At 38.8% G+C, this 24,084-nt stretch overlaps 2 protein-coding genes across 6 annotated transcripts; both read left to right on the forward strand.

Annotated features, from left to right (window-relative positions):
- Positions 1–1,973, forward strand: LOC137946336 (uncharacterized). Of its 2 annotated transcripts, none has more exons than XM_068792592.1 (2): positions 1–317; positions 1,091–1,973. In XM_068792592.1, exon 2 carries the CDS (start codon positions 1,134–1,136, stop codon positions 1,551–1,553), a length of 420 nt encoding a protein of 139 aa, XP_068648693.1. In that variant the 5' UTR covers positions 1–317; positions 1,091–1,133; the 3' UTR covers positions 1,554–1,973. The 2 variants fall into 2 exon arrangements, with proteins under 2 accessions (XP_068648693.1, XP_068648692.1); XM_068792591.1 differs by having other exon boundaries at positions 1–302.
- A 5,272-nt stretch (positions 1,974–7,245) lies between these two features.
- Positions 7,246–17,678, forward strand: LOC137945883 (squamosa promoter-binding-like protein 17). 4 transcript variants are annotated; one of them, XM_068791955.1, is made up of 3 exons: positions 7,246–7,742; positions 16,370–16,524; positions 16,658–17,678. In XM_068791955.1, exons 1-3 carry the CDS (start codon positions 7,390–7,392, stop codon positions 17,290–17,292), a joined length of 1,143 nt encoding a protein of 380 aa, XP_068648056.1. In that variant the 5' UTR covers positions 7,246–7,389; the 3' UTR covers positions 17,293–17,678. The 4 variants fall into 4 exon arrangements, with proteins under 4 accessions (XP_068648056.1, XP_068648057.1, XP_068648058.1 ...); XM_068791956.1 differs by having other exon boundaries at positions 16,661–17,678; XM_068791957.1 differs by having other exon boundaries at positions 7,248–7,742; positions 16,385–16,524.
- Positions 17,679–24,084: the final 6,406 nt, after the last annotated feature.

The following is a 24,084-nucleotide window of genomic DNA, read 5'->3' on the forward strand; positions in this document are numbered from 1 at the left end:
CCTCCCCTCCTCACCCACAGCTCTTCAACCTCAGAGCCAAGATGTCAGAGCTTCATCATCTCTTTTAATCTTTATCTTCTTGACTGGATTCTTCACAGTTTGCTTCGTTTCCAATCTGGGTCTTTGTTTTCTTTTAGTTAGACCACCATTACAGCCATTTAAATCTGGTCTTTTCCTTCACGCTTTAAACCTTACCAAAACCCTTTTTTCCCTGAGTTTCATGTCCTTCGGTTTCATATCGGATTATCTCCTTTTTTATTTTATTGGTAGAGATGGTTTTGGAGATGCACTTGCAGAGAAAGGTAAGTCCGTATAAGGTCAATCACCCACCTTCCTCACTCCTCTTCTTCTCCTCTCTTCTCTCTGGTATCTCTTGTAATGTTCTTTTTTGTGCTTTCACTTATAGCTGATGGTTTACCTGTTATTTTAATTTGTTAATTTTGATGTTTGTTTGAAGCTCTGGAATAAAATTTTCTGCTTCTTCTAAGTATTTGCGTTTTGTTGGAGAAACTTGAACTTTTTTATTAATCTGTTAGGATCGATTGCGCCGGGAGTGATTTTTCGTGTACTGAGTATGGTGTATGATATTAGGTTTCTTGGGAATAAAAGGTCAAGAGTGGTTCCTTATCTCTGTCTACTTACTTATCCACGTTTATCTGTCTATCGTCTTCTTCTTTTCTAATTCATTATTGAGAGTTGAGAGTTAACTTTCGATATCTCTTCATCTTCTTTTGGATAGAAAAATGAGATCTTTATGGATTTGCAGGACTTAGCCAGCTGTATTTCGTTTTCTGGATTATGTTGGACACTAAGGGGCTCTTGAAGCTAATGATTTCTTCCCTGCTGATGTGCTGGCTTGTTTGTGTGTTATTATGTCGAAATTGTTTCTCTTTTCTTTCTTTTGTGAATTTTTCAATGCATTTAGCCCTCTCTTAAAGCTGATGCTTTATCTTCTTCTCTACTCTTATAGTGGTGGAAGGAGTTTTCTGGTTTCAACAGTTTTGCATCATGGATAATAGATCTCTTGAGATGACAATATAGTTTCCTTTCATCTATTCTGTGCCTAAGGATTGGTATATTGGTTTTGCAGCTTTTTTCTTTGATTGTTTGAGTTTATCATTTTTGGAGGGGCAATGGGCAGAGGTAGAGGAAAAGGCAAGAAATTGACCGTTGTTGCGAGTCATGAAGACCCTGGAAGCGGTGGGCAAGAGTCCCTTCCAGCCTATAAGAGAAGAGGGAGGCCACAAAAACCTTTGAAAGATGAACCTGATGAAGAAGATGTTGAAAAGATTGAGGAGGAAGATGGGGACCAAACAAAACAGAATATTTCATCTAAAGAAATGAAGGTTCCTGCAGCAGTGACTGAAAATGGGAAGAAAAGAAAGAGGTATTCCCAAGTGAAAGAGAATGTTGACTCTGTGAAAGAGGAGAATGGTGTTGGAGGTCGATCAGGTGCAAATGAGTCAACCAAATCTAATGGTTTTAGACAAAATGGAAGCAGGCGCAAGAGCAAGCCTCGAAGGGCTGCAGAAGCTGGAGTTGAGTGCAAATGAGGGAGATCTCTGCCTTGTCCCATGTTGTGGATAATGAATCCCTATGTACCGAATCTTTCAATTGTTTTTCCAAAATATTTTTCTTCTTTTGGCTTTGTTTCTTTACCCCTCTCTCCCATGAATGATTTTTACATTGGCGGTTAAGGACAAGTTATACTGCTCTTGTGTTCTTCATTGAAGCCACAAAGCCTCCATGTTTATTTTGATTAGTTTTCTTATTGCACTATACAATGATGTGGAACTTGTAACCAGAGCACTTCGTCCCCTGTTTTATTGATCTTAAGTCTGTTGCTCATGAAATTTCAGCTTTTGACAGCAAAGTATGCATTTCTGTAAAATGGGTAGAGTGTGTAATAAGTATACGTTGGATTTACTTATGAGTTGGCTGCACTATTACACTTAAGCAATCAGAGGGATCATTGATGGTGAGAAATTTCTATATTAGTTTATCATGGTGTGTTGGTTCTTGTCTTAATAAAGCTAAATGATCTTTTGGATTATCTTGAGAATTGAGTTGTCTGCATAAATTTGCTATCCTTATATAAAACTCGTAAGTTTAGCTGACTTTTACGTTGCTTTCATTTGATCCAGTAGATGATTTGAAAGAAACCAGTTGTTAACCTTATGGTATTCCTAGCACATATGGATTTGTGTTTATTTGAGAGTCTCACCCCTCATTTCCCTCCCTCTTCCATGAGCATCTTTATAGGCTTCCTTCACGTCTGCGCTATGGGCTTGGAATAGATTTCCTTACTGTGGCAAGCTCGGACATTGAGAGTCCACAGTTTTGGGAGAAGCTTAACACCAATGCAGATCCTTTTTTGTTTATAATGTTGTGTAAACACTTGGTATGTTTGAAAAAACGATAATTAAACTTGCGCATATTTCTTTATGATCTATGTTGTTATGTTATTGAGTTCGAACCCAAAAATTTTAACCGAGTTCGAGCTGAGCTCGAGCTTCAATATATATTTAAAATTTTTTAATAAATATATATAAAATTATGCATATATTTTACTTAAAATTGGGCATAACCTATATATATAATACATGTATAAGATTGGGCATGACCTCTACTTAAAATTGACCATAATCTATGTATATAATACTTATATAAAATTCGGTATGACCTCTACTTAAAATTGGGTATAATTTATATACATAATACTTACATAAATACTCCAGAAACACTCCATAAAATTGTCTATACAATTCATAAACACTCCATAAATTTGTTTATACACTCCATAAAATAGTCTAAGCACTCTATACATTGCATAACATTATGAATAAATTCCATCCAATAATCAAACACTACAAAATTAAATGAAATATCACTATCAATTTATAATCACCCAAATAAAATTATAAATTCTTTATATAAAATCCTATTACTATTAGAGACTTACTAGAAAATTGTAATAAAATATTTTAAATTTTTATTTGGAAAGTTAAATGGACCTCTTATTGCCTTTTCTAAGGAAATAAATAAAAATTAATAATTAATCTAATATATTATTATACTTATCGATAAAATTTTAATCAAATAAAATGTCAAACACAAAATTGTTATGAAAATTGCTTCACGCTAAAAGTATTATATCATCAACTGTCAAATACTTATTCAAAATTTTTCCATACGATTTTCTAGCCCATTTTCGCAAGAAAATCTTACTTAGAAAATGATATGATTTTTTAACAAGAATTTATAATTAGAAAAATATTTTCAAAAAACATGAGGCTCTAATGGTTCCTATATTTCTACTAAAAATGTCTTTTCAATATTTATGGAAAAAACCACTAATAGTTTATAGAAATGTATTTCTACTAAAATATATTTTTAATTTCTTCAAGAGTCATGAGGAAGTGACAAAGAGTTTTTTTTCCTTGTTTATGATCTCGCACATAGGGGAGGTTTCGAATAAATTTTATATAAAATTATGCATACATTTAAAAAAAAAAGAATGATAGAGGAAGTTCAGAATTGAATTTCAATAATGGATTAAAATACACCAATATTAATCTTTTTTACTCATAATTGTTGTCTAGCTTGTTTTGTAATTTTTGAATCTGCCTCCTTAGTGCCCCTAGATGAAATTTATATTCTAAGAAAAACTAGAAATATTTTTCTTATGATACATATTCCTAAAAAACCTTTAAATAAAATCTTATTACTTTTAGTGACTTATTAGAAAATTACAAAAAATATTTTAAAATTTTCTCAAAAAAGTTAAATGGACCTTTTATTGCATCTTCTAGGGAAATAAATAAAAATTAATAATCAATCTAATATATTATTATACTTATCGATAAATTTTTAATGAAATAAAATGTCAAACACAAAATTACAATGAAAATTGCTTCATGCTAAAAGTATTACTGCATAAATATTTATTCAAAATTTTTTATAAAGTTTTCTACCCCATCTTGGTAAGAAAATCTTAGTTAAAAAATTATATGATTTTTAATAAGAATTTTCAATTAGAAAAATATTTAAAAACAACATGTGACACTAATAGTTCATAAAAACTTATCTTTATAAAATATATTTTTAATTTTTTCAAAAGCTACGAGGAAGGTATTTTTAATTTTTTTCAAAAGCTAAAGGAAGGAGAGATTAAGGATTTTTTTTTTTTTTTTTACTTTATGATCTCGTACGTGTAAAATCATTTTCGCGCTGGGGAGGGGGGGAGATTATTTCTCCCCTAGTTCTGGTTTTCTGCCGAGACAAGGAGGGAAGGAGGTTACGGCGCTGGGAAGGACCTGTCGTCAGGGGTGACGGCTGCGACGGAGGCAACGACGATGGAAACAGAGGCAACGACGAGGAGAAGAAGAAATAGAACGGATGGCCATAGAGGCGGTTGGCGAACAGCTATCGACGACGGTAGAGGCGGCGACAATAGGCGACTGGAGGAAAAGAATTTCCCCCCCTCACTCTCACTCATGCTCATGTTCCCGCTCCCCCGCTCGAGCCGACGAACTGAACCTGGCTTTGGTCGAACTCGGCACGTTAAGGTAAAAGAGCCGGCACCGCACCGAACTCGAACCGGATCGGTTCGTAGCCAACCCTACTGAGTCCTGCCTGTGGTATATAAATATGGCATCATAAAACTTTCTTAACGAATATGGAAACTTTGGACATCAGATTTCGTGAGGGCTGTTGATTTCTATTTCTTTCGTTTTCGATGTTTCCTTACAGAAAACTGAAATCTGTTGGGTGATCGCCGAGGATTGGTACTTGCTCTGAAATACGAATCGTTATGTCGACTGTGTTGCAGAATAGGGCAACATTCCTTGACAGAGGCGTATGAAATAGATATATTCTAAAGATGGAAGAGAATCCAGTGAAGTTGGCAATTGGTTTGTCGATGTTGAGGCCACCGAACCTCAAATGGTGGTCGGAGAGGAGACGGTTCGGTGAATTTGGTATTTTTTCCAATGACAGTGAGACACCAATTAGGACGGTGATAAATTTGTCTAATTCTGGTTCCCGTGATGCAATTTTGTTGCCGAATCCGGTTGAAACAGGACGAAGATGTCCAGTTCAAATTTAGATTATATAAAACATGTTTGAGGATTCAGTCCGGCATGAAACGTCGTGGGCTTGCTGGTGAAAAGGAAACAAGTCACTGGAAGTTGAATCAGGTTGGTGGCGCTTTCAATGCTGATGGTCTCGCAAGTTGAGAAAGAAAGAGGAATATTAGGCTCTCAATCGAAGGCCAAACTTTCGGTGCAGAAGTGAATCGGTTCTGATATTCGCATGCAGAGTTCTTATGTTGGTGCTCAACGCCTTGAAGAAGAGAAACAATCCGAATATTCTCAAGGATGGGAAGTTCGAACATAACCCAAAGCAGTTCTAAAAACCTACTTCCAAGTTGGTTCAATTAAGTGAGTTTGATGATTCTTCTTCTTCTTTCCGTTTCTTAATTGTTTTTTGCGTAAAGTGCGAATACGTCCAACCGACTCATGGCACAAGGTGGTCCATGTAATTTAACTCCGTGCGGACCCACTTCCGGTTCAATCGCTTGTCGGTTGTTATCAAATCCACACGCTTCTGAAAGTACTGTTTTGCTCAGGTACCTCGGCAACTCATTTTTGCCAGCGAGAACTGTACAGATTTAGTAACAAAAAAAGGCATCGATTTCAACTTATTTGCTCTTGATACCATTTTGTCAGTGATGTGATACGTATTTATTGGTGTCTGTGCACTCCATCAAAACTCTTTTCAGAAGCTTACAGGCGGTAGATTAGATCAGTTAATCCAACGGCTAGAAACGGTTCATTTGATCTGTGGGGCCGAGTCATTGGATGACCGGCCTCGAAGCGGGAAATCTGTTATTAGTATTATTATTGATCATATTACTCGCTAAGCGCTTTGCTGCTTCTGCTGTACTGGTTGGTTCTTCATTGCCGGTAAAGGGCAGACTTGAGTTTGCTGCACAAAATTTTAATCTTTAGAAAAGCAAAGGGGAATTTCTATTGCTTCCTGAAAGTTGGTGACTTCCGAGAACAAACTCGTGGAGAGTTTTACTGGCTGGGGCGGTGACTCACCAGGATCAGGCTTCTGTGTTTCTTCCGTAACAGTAAAGACAGACTCCCTCTCGTCTGGTGTAGAAATCAATGTTTGCTGAAAAATAATGGGTTAAGCTAGTGGGAAAAACTCTGTCTTTGTTGTGGACCTAGAAAGAATCTGGAGCTGAGTCTTTAGTCCTTCCTCAACTGTCTTCAGCACAGTGTGGCTTCGCGATTACGTCATGGTAACTACGTCATGGTACCAGTTTTTATGTCTAAAAAACGGTATTTTAACCAAAGAAGAAGAGACTGGGAGAAAAAAGTTACTGCAGCTGCTGGTTTTAATTGGGAAATCTCACAGAAAGTCTTCAATGTTCAAAACAACCCAAGCGGAGTACGGTTTTTTTGTGTTTTTCCCTCGTCATTTGGTCACTGCGATTGGTTGATTGAACCAAGGGCAGTTTTGCCACTGGAGAATCTGACCAGATCTGCCGATGGTCTTTCTCAGATTTGCTGCAGGAGTTTCTCACAGAAAATCCAAACCCCATTTACTCCCTGGCTTTCTTTTCAACTCTTTCAGTTTAATTACTGTCCTAATCTTGAACTTGAGAAACTTAGAAGTTTACATACCTATATTTGAAGAACCAAACGAGAAAATCTATGTGGACGACATCAACACAGACCCTTTTTTAGTTTTCATATGCTTTTACATCATTAAGAAAGAAAAGCAAACAATTTGGAATTTGTTGTGGTAGCTTCACACTGTAGAAATACTTATATTGCCAATTAAAGGAATAGAATTCAAGGGGTGAAATGTTCTAGTGTATCATTTATTTAAAGCCGAAGGAAATAGGAGTTCAAACAATTTATCTTTTCCCTTTCTCCAATCCCAACAGTCGCACCTCTCTGCAGTGCACGGCGATATTCTGCTTAAGCATAGTTCAAAAGCTCAAAAGCAAGGAAATTAAAAAAGGTATTTTCTGTTAAAAATCATTGCTTTTCGGCGAAGGGGTGGGGCTGTGTGTGATAGGAAAAGCTACTCAACACTACTGAGAAGTGAGAAAGTGAGAAAGTACCACTGTTCTCTCTCTTTCGCTCTCTCTCTCCCCCCTCTCTTGACAGCTTCTCAGAGTACTATAACCTTCAAGCTGGCAGGGCCCGAATGGCAGTTGTCGGCTTTATGCAACACCACCAGCTTCAGCAAAAAAACCACAGCTGCAACAAAACAAGGCCCAGTCTCCTTTTTCTCCCAGAGATTTTTAAACCGACATTCCTATTTCTCTCCAGAAAAACCCATGCATGGAATATCATATAGGAAGCTGAAATGGAAATGGGCTCATCCGCTTTGGGGTCTAATTCTGGGTCCAGTGATTCTCTCAATGGATTGAAATTTGGCAAAAAAATATATTTTGAAGATGTCGGCAGTGTTGATAGCTCTTCTACTTCAGCTCATCCTCCAGTGGAGCCCGCGGCGGCGGCGGCGTCGGCGCCGTCAAAGAGAGGAAGAGGGCTGATGCAAGGAAACCACACTCCGAGGTGCCAAGTTGAAGGCTGTTGGGTGGATTTAACTGGTGCAAAAGGTTATTATTGCAGGCACAAGGTTTGTGGTGTGCACTCAAAGTCTCCTAAGGTGGTTGTAGCTGGACTGGAGCAGAGATTTTGCCAGCAGTGTAGCCGGTTAGTCTGCTCTCTTTTAAAACAATCTCATAAATTGGGCTTCGATTTCCTTTTTGTTTAGGAATTTGAGTTTTGTACTCTGTTTATTCCCTATGGGTTTGCATAGTTATTTTAGATTCCTTTCATTAGGGGGTTTGGTTGGGGTACTGACAGTTGCTACTAACGTCATCGTCTTTTTTTTTTTTTTTTTTTTTGGCCTTTTTGTTTTGGAAGGATGATCTCATGAGGTGTTTTTCTTTTGTCACTTTTTTTCTTTATGTTTTAATTCTGTTGTGGTTGAAATAAAATGTCTCTCTAATTGTTTCGTAATTTTCTATTTATTTCTTCTGAGGGCTGCAGTTCTGGAGAACCATTTCGGTTTTCACTGCTAAATGGATGTTGGTCTCTTCTTTTATTTGCATTTGCTTCGGTAATTCTGGTCATTAGGTTTCCCTTTCCATTTTGGATAGTTTTCTGGGGTTTTTATTGGTGTCTCTTTTATTGTTTTGAGATTTCAGCTGACATCTAGGTTCGATTCTGCGACAGAGACTTCTTACTTCTCTTTTCAGTTACGAGTTCAATAGTTGTTATTAATATGTTGTTTCTGGGCATACGCTGGGTTTTTCGTTGACCATTTTAATATCTCCATCAATGTATTTAGATTTTTTTTACCATTTTATTATCGTCATCGTTGTTTTATTTTGTTTCTCGGTCGAAATTGCTTTATTTCTTAACAACTGTTTACTTTTATTTTCCTTTTGTTTTCTCTTTTTACAGACTTTGGCTTTTCTGCTGTCCGTTTAATTTTTTTAATTTCTGGCTACGTCTTGAAAACGCTTTGCATCTTTTAGGTTGATTTGTGAGCTTTTACTCTCAACTGTTGTTGGGGATTTAGCTGTGCCTAATACATGTCTTAATTTTCTTACCCGTTCTCCTCTTTTTCAACTGGTAATAGTTGAGGTCTGCATCTTTTTTCAATTTTTTTTGTTTCCATATCGTCTTGGTAGTTTACCCAGTCTTGATTCTTATGAAAACCGGACTATCCTCTTCATAGTGTTTCATTTGGGGATTTCATGCATGCTGTGAACTAATTTCTGAACTTTGGGCGTTTGGTAGTCTATCTCTGTCGACTAGTCTTGTGGATTTCAATTAGTTCCTGTTGGTTCTATGCGTCGGGTGTCTATGCTTCTTTGATGAGTTGAGTTTAGGTGGTTCAGCCATGTTTTATGTACGAGAATTTTTAGATTGTCTTGGCTGCCGCTCCGGTTGTTTCAGTTCATTACAAACTTCTTTAGCATTTTATTTTCAATTGGGTCGTGTTTATGTTGCCTTTTCTATTGGGGATTTATTAAAAGCATGTTTGTTGTTGAAATCAATGTTATCAAGTATTAAAGCAGAAGATGGAAATTATAATGGAGAGACTGATACCGGTGAAGTTGAGGACATATTCATTTAATAATCATGATTTAGGAAGAGCTTAGTAAAAACCCAACTAATGACATTTGTACTCTGAGTTGCTTTGGGCCTCGAATGATTTCTGCGTCACACCATTGTTATGTTTTTTTCTTACTCTGAATTTTTTTTTCTTTGTGGCGATTAATCAACTTGAGCTTCATTCCTGGATCTGCAAGAGCTAGTCATGCTCTGAATGTGTAACATGCCTATTTGGTTTTTGTACTGAAAAGCATGCTACAGTTTGATTTTATTTGTTTATTACATTTATTTATCCCAAAATTTCATCTAAATCTCACATTTGAAGAAACTCAAACTTAATCCTTATGATGTCAGTCATACATGTGAGAAATGTTTTCTCAGTTACCGTATCTAAATGATTTCTCGGTCATCAATTGTATGAGATTGTGTATTTGGTTCAAAGTGATGGTATATTTGCAGCATGTTTTCTTTGAGCTAGTGGAAACCCCAAAATATTGTGGTCAATTCTGTACTGGGCTTTCTGTTTTTTATATTGCTTCTCATGAGTGGCTTTTTACTAAAAAATCATTTGATCTCTTAGCATTTAAAGAAGTCCACTCAATGCATTCGGTTTTGAGAGACTACAATTGCATATTACTTTTCTTTTTGAGATATCTAGAGATTTAGCATTCAAAAATCGGCACTTTGATGGCTAGAAACAGTGTTGATCCTTGTGATAATAAAACAAAGAAAATATGTGTATTTATCAATCTGTCTATTCTTTATTAACATATTCCCTTTGTTTGAACAAGATTCCATTCTCTGTGTTCTGAAAGGAATCTGTTTGTGAATATCTAGTTTGTAAGCTGGATTTGTCCCAAAATGTGACAACAGAGCTGAAACCAGGGGTTAAACACGAAGGAAAATAAAGTCATGAACATTTCAGCAAGAAATTTAAGAAGGCAAATTTGAAAGGGGAGAGGGAAACAAAAAAACTAAAAGTTTTAATGTGAGTTGTGGAGGTGTAGGCATGAAAAGAAGCCATCAGATGAAGCAGCTCCTCCTTGTCAAGTGGCTTTGGTGCTTCGTTTTTTGAGAAAATCAGCCTGTGGAGAAGCATCATTTGTCCCAAATACTGCTACCCTACCTTCTACTTACCCCTTCTGATCCTATTCCTGCCAGGCTTCTAGTCATTGGCATTATATTTACAAAGTTTAAGTATTCCCCAATAAAGAACCTGTTTCACCCTTGTACTGCCGCCCCCACTAAGTGTAATCAATCTCGCAGAGGCCTTGCTATATTTAGCATTTCTTGTGAGGAACCCTCTTAACTTTTATGATGGTAACAAAAAAAGTGTTCACCTGTCTATTGCTGTACATGTGCTCCACACGTATTACCTAACAATAGTTGCTTAGGAGTGAGAGTTGTTTTGTAGAAGGATATTTCCCCTTTGATTTGGGCTTGAAAATATCCTATGCTTATTTATTAGAAGGAACCCTCCTAACTTCATCTAGTCATTCTGAAAGAACCAACCCAACTTTAACTGTACAAGGGCCAACTCAAGTTTGTGTTTGTTTTCTGTTTGGGCCTCTATTGTTATTCTCTATGGCCTGTATGTGTACATTCTTCATGTTTTGAGCCAAAATTTCAGTTTTGATCTGCACATGAGGCAAGTGGTGGTGGGTAGAAAAGAAAAGTTAATCAGTCTATAGTTGTATATGTGCTCTGTCTTAGGATTGTTGCCTGAGTGTAAGAGTTCAATGTGTGGGAGAATAGTCTCTTGTTGATTTGGAAAAAGTTCTATGTTTATTTGTTAAACAGAGACTTCCTAGCTTCATCTACTCAGTTTGGGAGTAATCCGCCCAACTCTAATACTCTGATGTGACACCTTTTTGTTTGTGATTCTGTCCCCCTTTTAAAATAATCTTGTCATTAGCTGTATTTTTTTTCTTTTAATTACCTTTTTAAATTTTTTTTGTATTCACTATATTAAAAATTGTTCCTTTTTATTTTTCAATGCATTTCATTCTATCATCGATGTTAAAAAATAAAGGGTAGCTAAACTATACTTGGAGATTAGAATCCACATGAAAGGATAGGTCAAATAATCATTTTTTAATTCAATTAGAAGTTTAAGATTCAATGGAGTGAAGGGAGATGGAAAGGACGGGAAAAGCTAAAAAATCAACTGAAACTATTAAAGAATGACTGAAAACATTAAATAGTGATACAAATCATGTAGGATTCAAATGGTAAAATGGGAGTGACCTTTTGTCACCAACAACTATGTCAAAACCATGCAGGCTTGACAGAAGGGAAAGTTACCTTTAGTTCCTGAGTAAAAGAGATTGAAGCAAGTAATCAAATTCTAAGAAGAAGGGAAATAATCTCCCAAATATATGAAATTAGAATCAAATATAGGAATGATTTCGTTTGCATTGTAAAAAATAAAACTGGCAAGAAGAAGATGGTTCTGAATCAATGGAGGGACATAACCAAGATAATGGAATTCCAATAACCGAATACAAGGTTCTATCATGCTGTAGATAAAGTAGATCCCTTTTGTCAATTCACCAGAGGACTTAAATAAAGAGCAGCTTGAAAGTCGAGAAAGCTCTCTTTAGAAACCAATAATAGACTTGCCTTAGTGTTCTGTCAGAAGAGGAGGGGGGGGGGGGGGGGGGGGGGGGGGGGGGGGGTGGAAAAGGGGGAGGGAAATAGAAACCAAGAAAAATGTACAGAAGAATGGTTAAATTACATAGGCAGGGGTATTTTGGTCATTTCCGTATATCTGATGTGTCGTACTGTATCAGATAGGTAGTCTTTTATGCCATGTGCGTATGTTTCAATTTATGTGAAAAAATAAGTTGTATAGAGAGACGTGGAAGGTTGACTTGAGGGGCATTTTAGTCCTTTCATCTTGATTTCACTTAAATAGGTTATAAAGAGGATTAATCTCGATTTTAGAGATTAATCACGCAGCCCCCACTTCTGCTTCTCTCCATTTTCTTTCCACCTTTACTTTTTCTCCTCTTCTAACTCAAAGTTCCTCTAATTTCTTGGTTTTTATCATGGTATCAGAGCAGTAGCATCGGTCCTTGGGGCATTTTTACGACAGATTCTCTCTCTCTCTCTCTCTCTCTCTCTCAGATTTCTCAATCCCAAAGGTAGAAATCAGATCGATCTCCTCTCTGGTAGGGAAAAATCAGTTTTTTTCTTTTTACTACTGCCATAACCTCCTTTAGTTGATGGTTATTGCTGATATTTGAGCAATTATATTACTCAATTGGCTTTAGAAGACATTGACTGAAGTTTTTTGGCCTCATCCCTGCCTACGTCACCTTACCCTTGATGATGTCATCCCTTCCTTGTGGACATCATCCTGCCAAAAGTCAATTTTATGCCATTTTGAGAGTATTATTGATGGAGATTTAGTTTAATTGCATATTGTGCTAGATTTCAGAAGGGCGTCTCTAATTGGAGTGTGGGCCCCATGTCTTAATTTTGGAAAATTTGAAGTGCACTTCAATTGAGTTTGGTACTTCCTCTGATTAGTTTAGTACACTTGTTGTGGCAAGGATTTTTTTGCAGTAATAGATTGTGGTGAACTAAAGTTATCTTGCATAGATGTAGGAGTAACAACACCTGGAATTGTGATTGATGAAGGAAACATTATATTAGAAGAACATAAGAAAAGCACATCCTCAAAGAAGGTCACACCAACAAACACCAACATTTTCCTAAGAGAAAGACAAAAACATTTGTATCCCTTTTGTGTCCTAGAATACCCAAGAAAAACACATTGACCACATTTGGTGACAGTTTATCTAAAGAGGTATAAAAAACATGTACAAAGCATACACAACCAAAAATATGAGGTGACAATGGAAATAACGTAGTCGAAGGATTCAACACCTAAAGAGGAATTTGATCCCCATGTATAGACAAAGGCATTCTATTAATAAGAAAGCATGCGGTAAGTATAGCATCTCCCCAATAAGACTTGGGTACATGCATATGCAAAAGCATTGTTTGAGCTACTTCTTATAAATTTATATTTTTATGCTTGACTACACCATCTTTGTTGTGGAGTAAAGACACAAGATGACTGATGAAGTATACCATGACAAAATTTAGTAAACTTATGATTCATGAATTCAAACCCATTGTCAATACGAAGAATCTGGAGAGATGCACCAAATTGAGTTTGTATTTGATTATAAAAGGTTTGAAATACATCAAATACTTCAAATTTCTCTCGTAGGAGATACACCCAACTAGTGGAGTTGAAGTCATCAATAAAAGAAACAAAATATTTTTAGCCAAAATTAATAGGAACTGACATGGTCCCCATACATCAGATGAAGAATTTCAAACAACTGGCTATTTTTATTCTGACTCAATGTAGAAGCCCTCCAATGATGCTTGCCTAATTGACAAGACTCACATTGAAAAGATAAACTTGATAGAAATGTAGGAAATAGTTGGACCAACTTTGTTTGAGAAGGATGGCCAAAGATGCCACAGGAAGGGTGAAATTGCAACATGAAGGGCAGGTGGATAGCCTTCTAAGTGGTATAGTCCTCTTCTTTCATGCACATAACCAATAATGTTCCTCGTTGTGAGATCCTGAAACACACAATGAGAATGATAGAAAGTTATGGCACAACTTAAAGACTAAGTAAGTTGATTAACAAACAATAAAGTATGAGGGAACTTCATAACACAGATTTAAGGGGCATTGATGGAGTAGGTATGGCGTTAGGAACTCTCTAGACAGGAGACACAGACCTATGAACAAGTGTAACATGCTTAACTAATGAGGACTCCCTTAGACCATTAAACAAAGAAGACGTACCTTACATATGAGTGGATGCTCCAGAGTCAATTAAACAGGAAGACTTTGGACACACATGTAGAGCGGACATACTTAAGCTAACAATAGTTGAAGGAAGTGGAGGTTGTGCAACAGATACTGAAGAGGAAGGAGCTCAAATAGGGGCAAGTTGAGCCATGTGTTGAGCTAGTTGTTGCATTTCATCTGGTGCTCATGGTAAAATACCAACCATATGTAGAGTCTAGGCCTTGCTATTTTCATGAGTCAATGAGTTTGCCCAACTAGGCTTGCCAAATTTATTCCAACATTTGTCAGAAAAGTGGTTGGTGCATCCATAGTCAACACACTTTGTATCACCTCTTTCATCATTCAGGCCTTGTCCTCTATTGGAACCATCTCTGCCTCTGCCTCTACCTCGAATACTGCCTCCACAACCTCAAGTAGACGCTGTTTGACCAAAGGAATTAAATGCAGATGCTCTAACATTTGTTTCTTTTGGACATAATTACGGTCTTTACTTGCATAACTATGTTAAAGGCTGTGGAGAGCGATGGAACATCATTTGAGGTTAGCAACTGATCCCTAACTATGTAGGCCCCCTTGGCAACTCTGACTCTAAAATAGCGGAACTTTTGGGACTGTTATTCGGAATCAAAATTTTCTCAAGTCACCTCTCGGGTCCTCTCTGCATTGAAGGTGACTCAAAGGTGGTCATCAACTGGTGTGCGAATTCTATCAGGCCCCCGTGGCGTCATTGGGATATGTTTTTGAAAATATGTAATTTATTTTCTCATTTAAACTATTATTGGAAACACATTCCCCGCTTTGCTAATCAATTGGCAGACACCCAGGCCATAGCGGCCATTTCACTCCAACGCCTTATTGTGGAGGTAGGCCCCCGGACCTAGGTTTGTTTGTGCTTCTTTTTTTTCTTCGTTTTTCAATATACACATTCTCTTAAAAAAAAAAACTAATCCGTAATTGCGTCAAAGTCTGGTCCCAACTCATCTAGGAATTTTGCAACATGATGCAGTCCTTGTTGTTTTCGAAGTTCTTTTTCATTAGTAGTGAGTGGATGGTCCCCCTCTTAAGATTGAAGAGTCTAGCATACAACTCATACTATTCAAATTACTCTCATGTGCATATAGTAATTCCAAGGACACCCACATCTCTTAGGTTGTTTCACAATTAATAATCTGATTTCTTAATCTCAAGTCCATACTATCCAACGACCAAGTTATTACTCGACTATCCTTTGTTTCCCAATCTTCTGTAAGGAGTATTAGGGGGTCATCTCTGATAAACTTTGACTTCTTTTCACCTTAAGATAGATTCGAACAAATTTGGACAAATTCAGATAGTTATATCCTTTCAATCTCTCTGAAGTAATCAATATTGAATTTTTCCATTATGAGCTCACAATGTCTTGAGAGAGTAATAATTTCTCAAGAGTCAGCCATAGATAAAGGAAAAACCAATTAAGATCTCACAAAACCTGTGTATTTCTGCAGACTAAGTAGGCCTCACAGACGATAATTAGGGTTTCATCAAATAGCCGTATAGCGACCTTGAACTCTAGAAATTTCCAACCAAAAATCACCAGAATTCACAAAATCAGGGCTGATGTCTGCCTCCCAGAGGATGGTGCAAGCTAGTCCATAGTCGAGTCTATGCATAGTGAGTGGAAGAATCCCAAGCAAAAGACCCTCTTGGGGCACTAATGAGGCATAAAACTGCTTAACTAGGCAGTAGGAACCATCATCACTGGGCAGAGAAAGAGAACAAAAACTCAAAATTTTTTATACCAGTCAAGACCAAACCTGGAGATTCCCTTTTCTGAGATGATGCTGTATACAGTAGAAGGAGAGAGGATGCTTCACTGCTTTGCAATTAGGACCGATTGCTTTGATACCATGTTAAATATTGAGGAAGAAAAAATTGAGAGTGAGAGGAGGTTACGAGAAGAAAAAGAAAGAAATTTGGAGAAGAGCATAAGTTCTGGATTAGGGGGAAAGCACGAGCCCCCTATCCCTATGACTTTAAGTGAGTTGAGAGGAAAATACGTCTCTACTTCTCATAAAAGTACACCTTATATCTCCATAGATACATATGTCCAAAAGTTGTGAAAATTAGACCATAGATAATTACAGACTTCCTGAAGTTACTGGTACTCTCCCTGATATAATCAGACTATATGAAATGACCAAACTACCCTTTTACATTATATTTAACAATATGAAAACAGTATATCTATAGAAATTAACCTACAAAACAATAAGTATTGAACTTTGTAACACCTTCATATCTTTTTTTTTTTTTTCAATTTTGCTGAGTTCTAGGTATAAACAAAGCCAATTCTTTAAATATCTTTTACTATTTATTATTAATCCTAAGGCAGAAAATTTCTGAACAGATTTCATCAGCTGGTTGAGTTCGACCAAGGAAAAAGAAGCTGTCGCAGACGACTTGCCGGCCACAATGAGCGTCGCAGAAAACCACCTCCTGGTTCTCTACTTTCTTCTCGCTATGGAAGATTGGCTTCATCTTTCAATGGTCAGAACCACCTACATATTTGTTGTTATATTTAAAAAAGGGCCTAAAATGTTGTTGTTTTGTTTGATTTTTATTTCTGTGTTAAGCTTTTATGCAGTTTCATACATTCAACATGTTAACACTTCATTGACAGAAGATATCAATAGATTCGGAGGTGTTTTGAACTTCTCAAGCCCAAGGCTACCTTACCGAGATGTATGGCCCACCATCAGAAGCAGCGAACAGGTATCCACTAGTCCAGTGCCACCTACGGGAAAGTACCTTCCACATATCTGGCAGGGAGGCTTTGAGGACTCCAACAGTGTTCCCACTAATGTGGCCAACCCATACCTGCATGGTTCTTCAGGTGGCACAGTTTTTCCCAGTCAAGAAATTCCGGTTGGTGAACGTCTTACAGGGGTCTCAGACTCTAGTTGTGCTCTCTCTCTTCTGTCAAGTCAGCCATGGGGAAATAGAGATCGACCTTCTACTTTGAACAACTTTGTGAGGGATAATATTTCCCATTTGGGTCAATCAATTCATCATGGCACTGCTGCAAACAACATCACGGGTAACAATACTTGGGGTTTCAGAAGTGGTGATGCGAGTAGTGGCTCACAAGCACAAGAAGTTCCTCATGAATTGGGTCTCTGCCAAATTCAAGGATCTATCAGTAATCAGTTCCCTTGTGACCTTGAGTTAACTCATCAAGCTAGCAGGCCATACACGGACATTGGACAATCCAGACCTTATGGATCTACTACCGATCAGATGAACTGGTCTCTTTAATTAAGAAGATGAGTGCTGCAGACGATCCTTAAGAAAGCAGAGGCCTACGTTTACGTGGGTTTGTTGAATTCCCTCCCATTGATCTCGGAAAGTAAACTGAACTAACTTTTGCGCCAATGTAAGCTCCTTCGGTGTTTCTGATGAGGAGACTCGAGGAGAAATCAAGATAACTTGTGTTTTTGTATTGAATTCTGTTTGGGAGCAGAAGCATGTCAAATGTTTCCAGCACGTTCAAAATTTGGTCAGCTTCTGACGGGTTTGGATTCTAGTAGTTGTAACTTTTGTCTTGTAAGGGCTCTAAACAGAGGTTTGCCTAATGCCCCTTGTAAGAATTCCTATTCTGGACTCGTGTGATGACAGTTTGGGTATGGATTATGTTTATTATTCTTGAAGAGTAGTTTCAAGTAAGAAATATAATTCCATTTGAAACTTGGGACGTAACAGGACGAGGGGTCCTGGTTTTTCCATGGGCAATATGAATTCATGACAAAAGAAGATGGTGCGAAGAAAACTACATAAATTTGATTCACTTCGATTTTGATCTGCCATGGAAATGTCGTAATGTTTCGTTTGACAGGAGAATGAGGTTCTTCTGGACGTCTTTCGTATCTTTGACCCTGTTGTGATGTAAACTTCTATGGCGCCCTAGCACCGTTGTTACAAAGTGTTTGATCATTCCCTACATCATTATGCTTCGCGCCATATTTCAGTTCATCATTCACTCGAATTGTTGAATGAAACTGAAGGTACATTAATGTCATTTACTGCTTTGCATTGATTGATTGAAACTGTTGGGTATAAGAGAACCTCATAGGAATCCTTTTGTATCTGAAATGTTTTTCTAACAGTTTCTGTGTTGGTGAAACTCTTTAAATAACAAATCTGCTTCTTTTAGACCTTTTAATTCAACCTAACTAGAGTTTAATAAATTGTGAAAAAGCCCCAAATAACCTTAAAATATTTATAAAACTTTTATGTTAGAAAAATGGGTTGAGCAAATTTAATTTCTCTTATAAATTTTCATTATCAAGATAAAATAGAAAAAACGGCTGAGACTCTGTTTTCACTGAATAATTGCTGAAACATGTCAGAAACTTTCTTGCTTCTTTTGTCATACTGTAGGGAGCTTAATTTGCAATAACTGCAAGCATAACTAGTGTATTAACTAACAAATGGGTTGTGTCAGATAGCCTCTACTTCTTAAAAACTTCCATTATGTGAAGGATGACTTCCGGAGTGTTAGAACAAATGAAGAAATCAAGAAATGATACATCAATTGATGAAAATTTTCACCTCTATCTCAATCTGATTACATGATGAGGTATTTATATAATATAGAGAGTATTCTAAACTCTTTTGGAGTACATTACATAAAATACAGTATTCTAAACTTTTCTGGAATACATAACTCGGTGACACCTTCTGGATTCTTTTGGAGGAGCTGCTGAGGTGGAGAGCTGAGTGTTGTTGTTGTTGCTGAGTTAGCCTGGTGCTGCTGAGGTGGAAGTCTTCTTATTGCTAATACTCTCCGGCGAGCCCAGCAGGCCTGGCAGGACTGTGAGGCTCGATCTGAGTGTGTAAAATCTAGTGATGGACAGGGGCTTGGTAAAGACATCTGCGAGCTGGTCTTTATTAGAAAGGAAGGAAACTTGAAGAGTCTTGTTATGGACACGATCACGAATAAAATGATAATCAATGTCAACATGCTTGGTGCGAGAATGCATCACAGGATTCACAGATAAGTAGGTGGCCCCTAGATTATCACAATAGAGAATGGGTGGCTGAGATAAGTAGACTCCCAATTCAGACAATAAGGATTGGACTCAAACTAGTTCACACGTAGCATGAGCCAAGACCTTGTATTCAGCCTCTGTGCTGGACCGAGCGATAGTAGTCTGTTTTTTTGAACTCCAATAGCTGAGATTTGTGCCATAGAATAAACAGTAGCCACTAGTAGATTTCTAGTTGTCGGGGCAGCCTACCCAGTTGGCATCAGAGAAGGCAGCCAGAACAGGGGACGGAGAAGGAGTGAGAGTCAAACTATAATCCAGAGTCTGTTTTAAATACCGTAAGATCCGTTTCACGGATTGCCAATGAGAAAGACAAGGAGCATGCATAAATTGACAGACCCGATTGATTGAGAAGGCTAAATCAAGCCGAGTGAAGAGAAGATATTGGAGGCTCCTACCACACTCTTGTACAAAGCAGGATCTTCCATAGATGTAGAATCGAAAGCAGAAAGTTTAGTGGAAGGAGACATAGGAGTACCAACAGGATTACAATTAGCCATATTGGTCTTGTGTAGTAAATCAAGGATATATTTTCGTTAGGACAGGAAAATCCCATCCGCAGTTCTGTGACACTGAATCCCCAGGAAGTAATGAAGATTACCAAGATCTTTGACAGGAAAATTAGCACTGAACAATTGAACAAGATGAGTAATGGCAGAGCTATCAAAGCCAGTAAGGAGAATGTCATCAACATAGACTAAAAGATACAAGACAATGGACTGATGACAGTAGATGAATAAAGAAGTGTCAGATTTGGAGATGACAAAGCCAAATTCAAGGAGTTTGCTGCTCAGACAAGCATACCATGCACGGGGGGCCTGTTTAAAGCCGTAGAGAGCGCGATTAAGCTTGCAAACATAAGTGGGAAATTGAGGATGAACAAAATCACTTAGTTGAGACATAAATACCATTTCATCCAACGTGCCATGAAGAAAAACATTTTGAATATCTAATTGATGAACCAACCAACTGTTAGAGAGGGCAATGGAAAGAACCTGATGGTTGTTGGTTTGACAATTGGACTGAAAGTCTCAGAATAGTCCAAGCCCTTGAGCTGACTGTAGCCCTTGGTAACAAGTCGCGCTTTTCGCCGCTCGACTGAGCCATTTGAGAGGTATTTTGTTTTGAAGATCCAGCGGCAGCCCACAACATGTTGAGAGGGGGAGGGAGGAACTAGGGTCCAGGTATTGTTGGAGAGAAGGGCTTCAAATTTGAGTTGCATCGCACGATGCCATTCCGGGTATTTGGAAGCTTTAGTGACAGAGGAGGGTTCATCGGGAGTGACACAGGATGTGAGGAGGGCGTGAGGGGGTGGCTAGGGAACGGTATCGTCGGTTCGGACTTTGGGAAAATGGAGGTGGGATTTGGATTGGGTTTGCATAGGATGAGGACAGGAAATAGGGGAAGGGGAGACGACGGAAGACTTGGGAAGTACAGGCTCACAAGGGGGAGATGAGGGCAATGGTAAGAGTGGAGAAGTGGTTCTAGCAGGTGAGGTCTAAGGCGGAGGGGTAGGTGCAGTGAAACCAGGGGAGGAAGGAGGAGTGATAGGAGTGGGGCTGGCAGTGGTAGAGGGTTGTAAAAAGAGAGAAGAGGAGGGCAGAGGAGTAGGTGATGAAGAAGAGGGGAGGGATGGGAAAGATTTAAAGGGAAAAACAGTTTCATCAAACAGAACATCTCGGGAGACATACATACGAGAGGTAGGGATATGATTGCATAAGTAGCCATGGTGACGAGGGTTGTAACCAAGAAAGACACAAGGAAGAGACCGATAGTCCATTTTGTGTCGATTATAAGGACGAAGATTAGGCCAACAGAGACATCCAAAAGTTTTCAAGAAATTGTAATTGGGCTGACGGTTCCACAATTTTTCAAAGGGAGATTTGTGATCTAACACCACAGTGGGTAAGCGATTAATTAGGTAGGCATCAGTAATGAGGCATCAGACCAATATTTTGGAGAGCGAAGGAATGGGCAAGAAGGGCAAGACCGGTTTCGACAATGTGTTGATGTTTCTTCTCAACAGAACCATTTTGAGAGTGGGCATAAGGACAAGCCAAGCGATGTGAAATTCCAAGAGACTGCAATACAGTATGAAGGGAACGAAATTTGCCACCCCAATCAGATTGTAGGGCACGAATTTTGGTATGAAGTAAATTTTCAACTTGAGACTTAAAGGATAAAAATATAGTAACGACATCAGATTTACACTATAAAGGAAAAATCCATGGAAATCGACTGAAATCATCAACAAAAGAGAGGTAGTATCGAAAACCACCCCTAGACACAGTGGGGGCAGGACCCCATACATTAGCAAATAAAAGTTGGAGAGGAGCAGTGGTCCAAGACAGAGAGGATGAATACAAAAGTTGATAAAGTTTGGCCTGACAGCAGGAAGAGCATAACCCAGGTTGTGGAGAACGTTTGACTAGGAGTGATAACTTGGAGATGATGCGGTGGACTAATTGCATAGAGGGATGACCCAAACGAGTGTGCCATTGAGATGGAGGGACTCTGGACCGAGTATGAGCTTGATAGGGAGAGGTGGCGGGAGGGAAGACATACAGGCCTTGACTAGTAGGTCCTTGCAGAAGAGTTTTCTTGGTATGACAATCCTTCACAAAGATACAAGAGGAATGAAATTCAAAAAATACAGAATTATCTTCACAAAATTTTCTAACAGAAATTAAATTCTTAGAAATAGACGAAACATGATAAAATTGAGGGAGGAGAAGATTGCCAGAATTGGATGGAAGAACATAGCTGCCAACGTGATGAATAGGGAGAGAATTACCATCACCAATGCGAACTTGATCATCGCCTTTATACTCAGTAGGATTGATGGATAAGTTGAAAAAGTTATGAGTAAAATAATGAGTCGAGTCCAAGTCAAGGTACCAGTTGTAGTCAACAGGAGTAGGAGCATGGGAGGGAGGAACGTGAGAAAAAGGGGCAGAAGTAAGGTGGGCTGCTAAGGAAGGAGGTGGGGCCTCCTGATAGGAATGATCAAACCGGTGGTAGCATTGTAGGGCCATATGACCGAGACGGTAACAGATTTGACATGGGGGACGATTTGAGGAAAAGGGGGAATTCGGGGCATGACCGCTAAAGCGACCACGCCCATGGCTGCGGGAGCCCCCTCTGCCGCGAAAGCCGTGTTGGTCGAAACCCCTGCCTCTGGTACTGGGGTTCGACGGGAGAGAGGAAGTGGCGTTCGCTGAAAATTCAGGGGAGGTTGGGAGGAGGGTTTGGTGATAGAGGAGGCGAGATTCGTGGCTGAGGAGATGGCTGTAGACCTGGAAAGGCGAAAGAGGATCCAAACAGGTTGTGAGGGAGGTTACGACCGAATCGAAATCGGTTCCGAGACCAGCCAGCAGGTAGGTGATGAAATCCGAGGAGGAGAGGACCTTGCCTGCCGTCACGAGCATATCGCGAATGACTTTAGCTTTTTGATAATAGTCGGTGACGGAATCCGACCCTTTTTTTAGGGTCGTGAGTTGGTATTGTAGTTGCATCACGCAAGCTTGGAATTTGGAGGCGAAGAGATTTTCGAGGATGATCTAGATTTCTCGGGAGGTTGAGGCTTCGACGACATGGGCTATTAGGGGCTTGAAGAGGGAAGAAATGAGGACGGACATGAGGACTTGATCGCGTTGTTTCCAAATGGAATAGGGTGAAGGGTGGTCGGCGAGAGGTTTGGGGGCAACGACGGAACCGTCAACGTAGCCGAAAGCATTATGACTGTGGAGGTAAGGCATGTGTTGAGCCTTCCATAGCAGTAGTTTTCGTGGGTGAGTTTGACAGTGAGGAAATGGGAGGGATACGGGAGGGAGAATGTGGGGAGATTTGAGGATTCAACCATGGGTGAAGACGGACGTGAGTCCTTACACGGCTTTGGATACCATGTTAGAAGAAATGAAGAAACGATAGATCAATTGATGAAAATTTTCAACTCTATCTCAATCTGATTACATGATGAGGTATTTATACAATACAGAGAGTATTCTAGACTCTTCTGGAGTACATTACATAGAATACAATATTCTAGACTTTTCTGGAATACATGACTTGGTGACACCTTCTGGATTCTTCTGGAGGAGCTGCTGAGGTGGAGAGCTGAGTATTGTTGCTGTTGTTGAGTTGGCCTGGTGCTGCTGAGGTGAAAGTCTTCTTATGGCTAATACAGAGGGTAACAATAGGCAAGAACGGATACAAACCAGGGTACAAGAATTTCGTAACAAAGAAAACTATTACTGCAGTAATAAACAAGTACTCTCCGTAGAGCAACGATCTCAAAATAAAGGCTGGAAAAAAATGAAATCATTTAACAGGGATCCGGAGGTTTAAGTTTGTGGTATTATGACAATGGAAACTGGAGTAAGACAGATGCTGGAGAAGGAAAAGAAAAAAAAAAAGGAAAAGCTTTGTGGCAGAGAAAAAATTTCAACCAACAATAGAATGAAAGAAAATGGGGTTGGGCCTATAGACGGGAGGGTGTAGGGTTTACGCTTATACAAGCAACTGGAGTTGCCTCCCGCAGCGAAGGGATGCAGAGCTGTGATTTTCTTCTCTTCATTCACTGGACAAAACCTTATTTCTTGATTTCTTGTGATAGTTTTTAAAGAAACGAAACAGTCTTTCCTTTCGCTAATCCCTGCAAAGCAACGAGCTGGCTCGATGTGACATACAAGGGAACAAAAAGATTCATCATCACTGATGGCAACCAGAAATTGAGAATCGAAGACTCGCGTCGTCCTCACCTATTGGTATTCGAGCGATAGGGAACATCTTATCCCGAATAAATACCACGTGAAGCCATAAAAGTAAACATAACCAGCATTACAGCAAAGAAGCTGTTTAACAGCAGCTTTATATTTTCCCATTTTCCCCCAAATTCTAGTAAGGAGATTAATGCCGCATTCAAGAACTTACTGCCCTTAACATTCCTTGTGACAGTTAATAAAGAAATGCGATCAACTGATGCAAACAACTGGTCCATCTA

The sequence above is a fragment of the Aristolochia californica genome, unplaced genomic scaffold (genome assembly GCF_029961685.1).
Source record: "Aristolochia californica isolate CCGP_79_NKW_82.1479 unplaced genomic scaffold, dmAriCali1.0.hap1 SCAF_12, whole genome shotgun sequence".
NCBI classification, from domain to species: domain Eukaryota; kingdom Viridiplantae; phylum Streptophyta; class Magnoliopsida; order Piperales; family Aristolochiaceae; genus Aristolochia; species Aristolochia californica.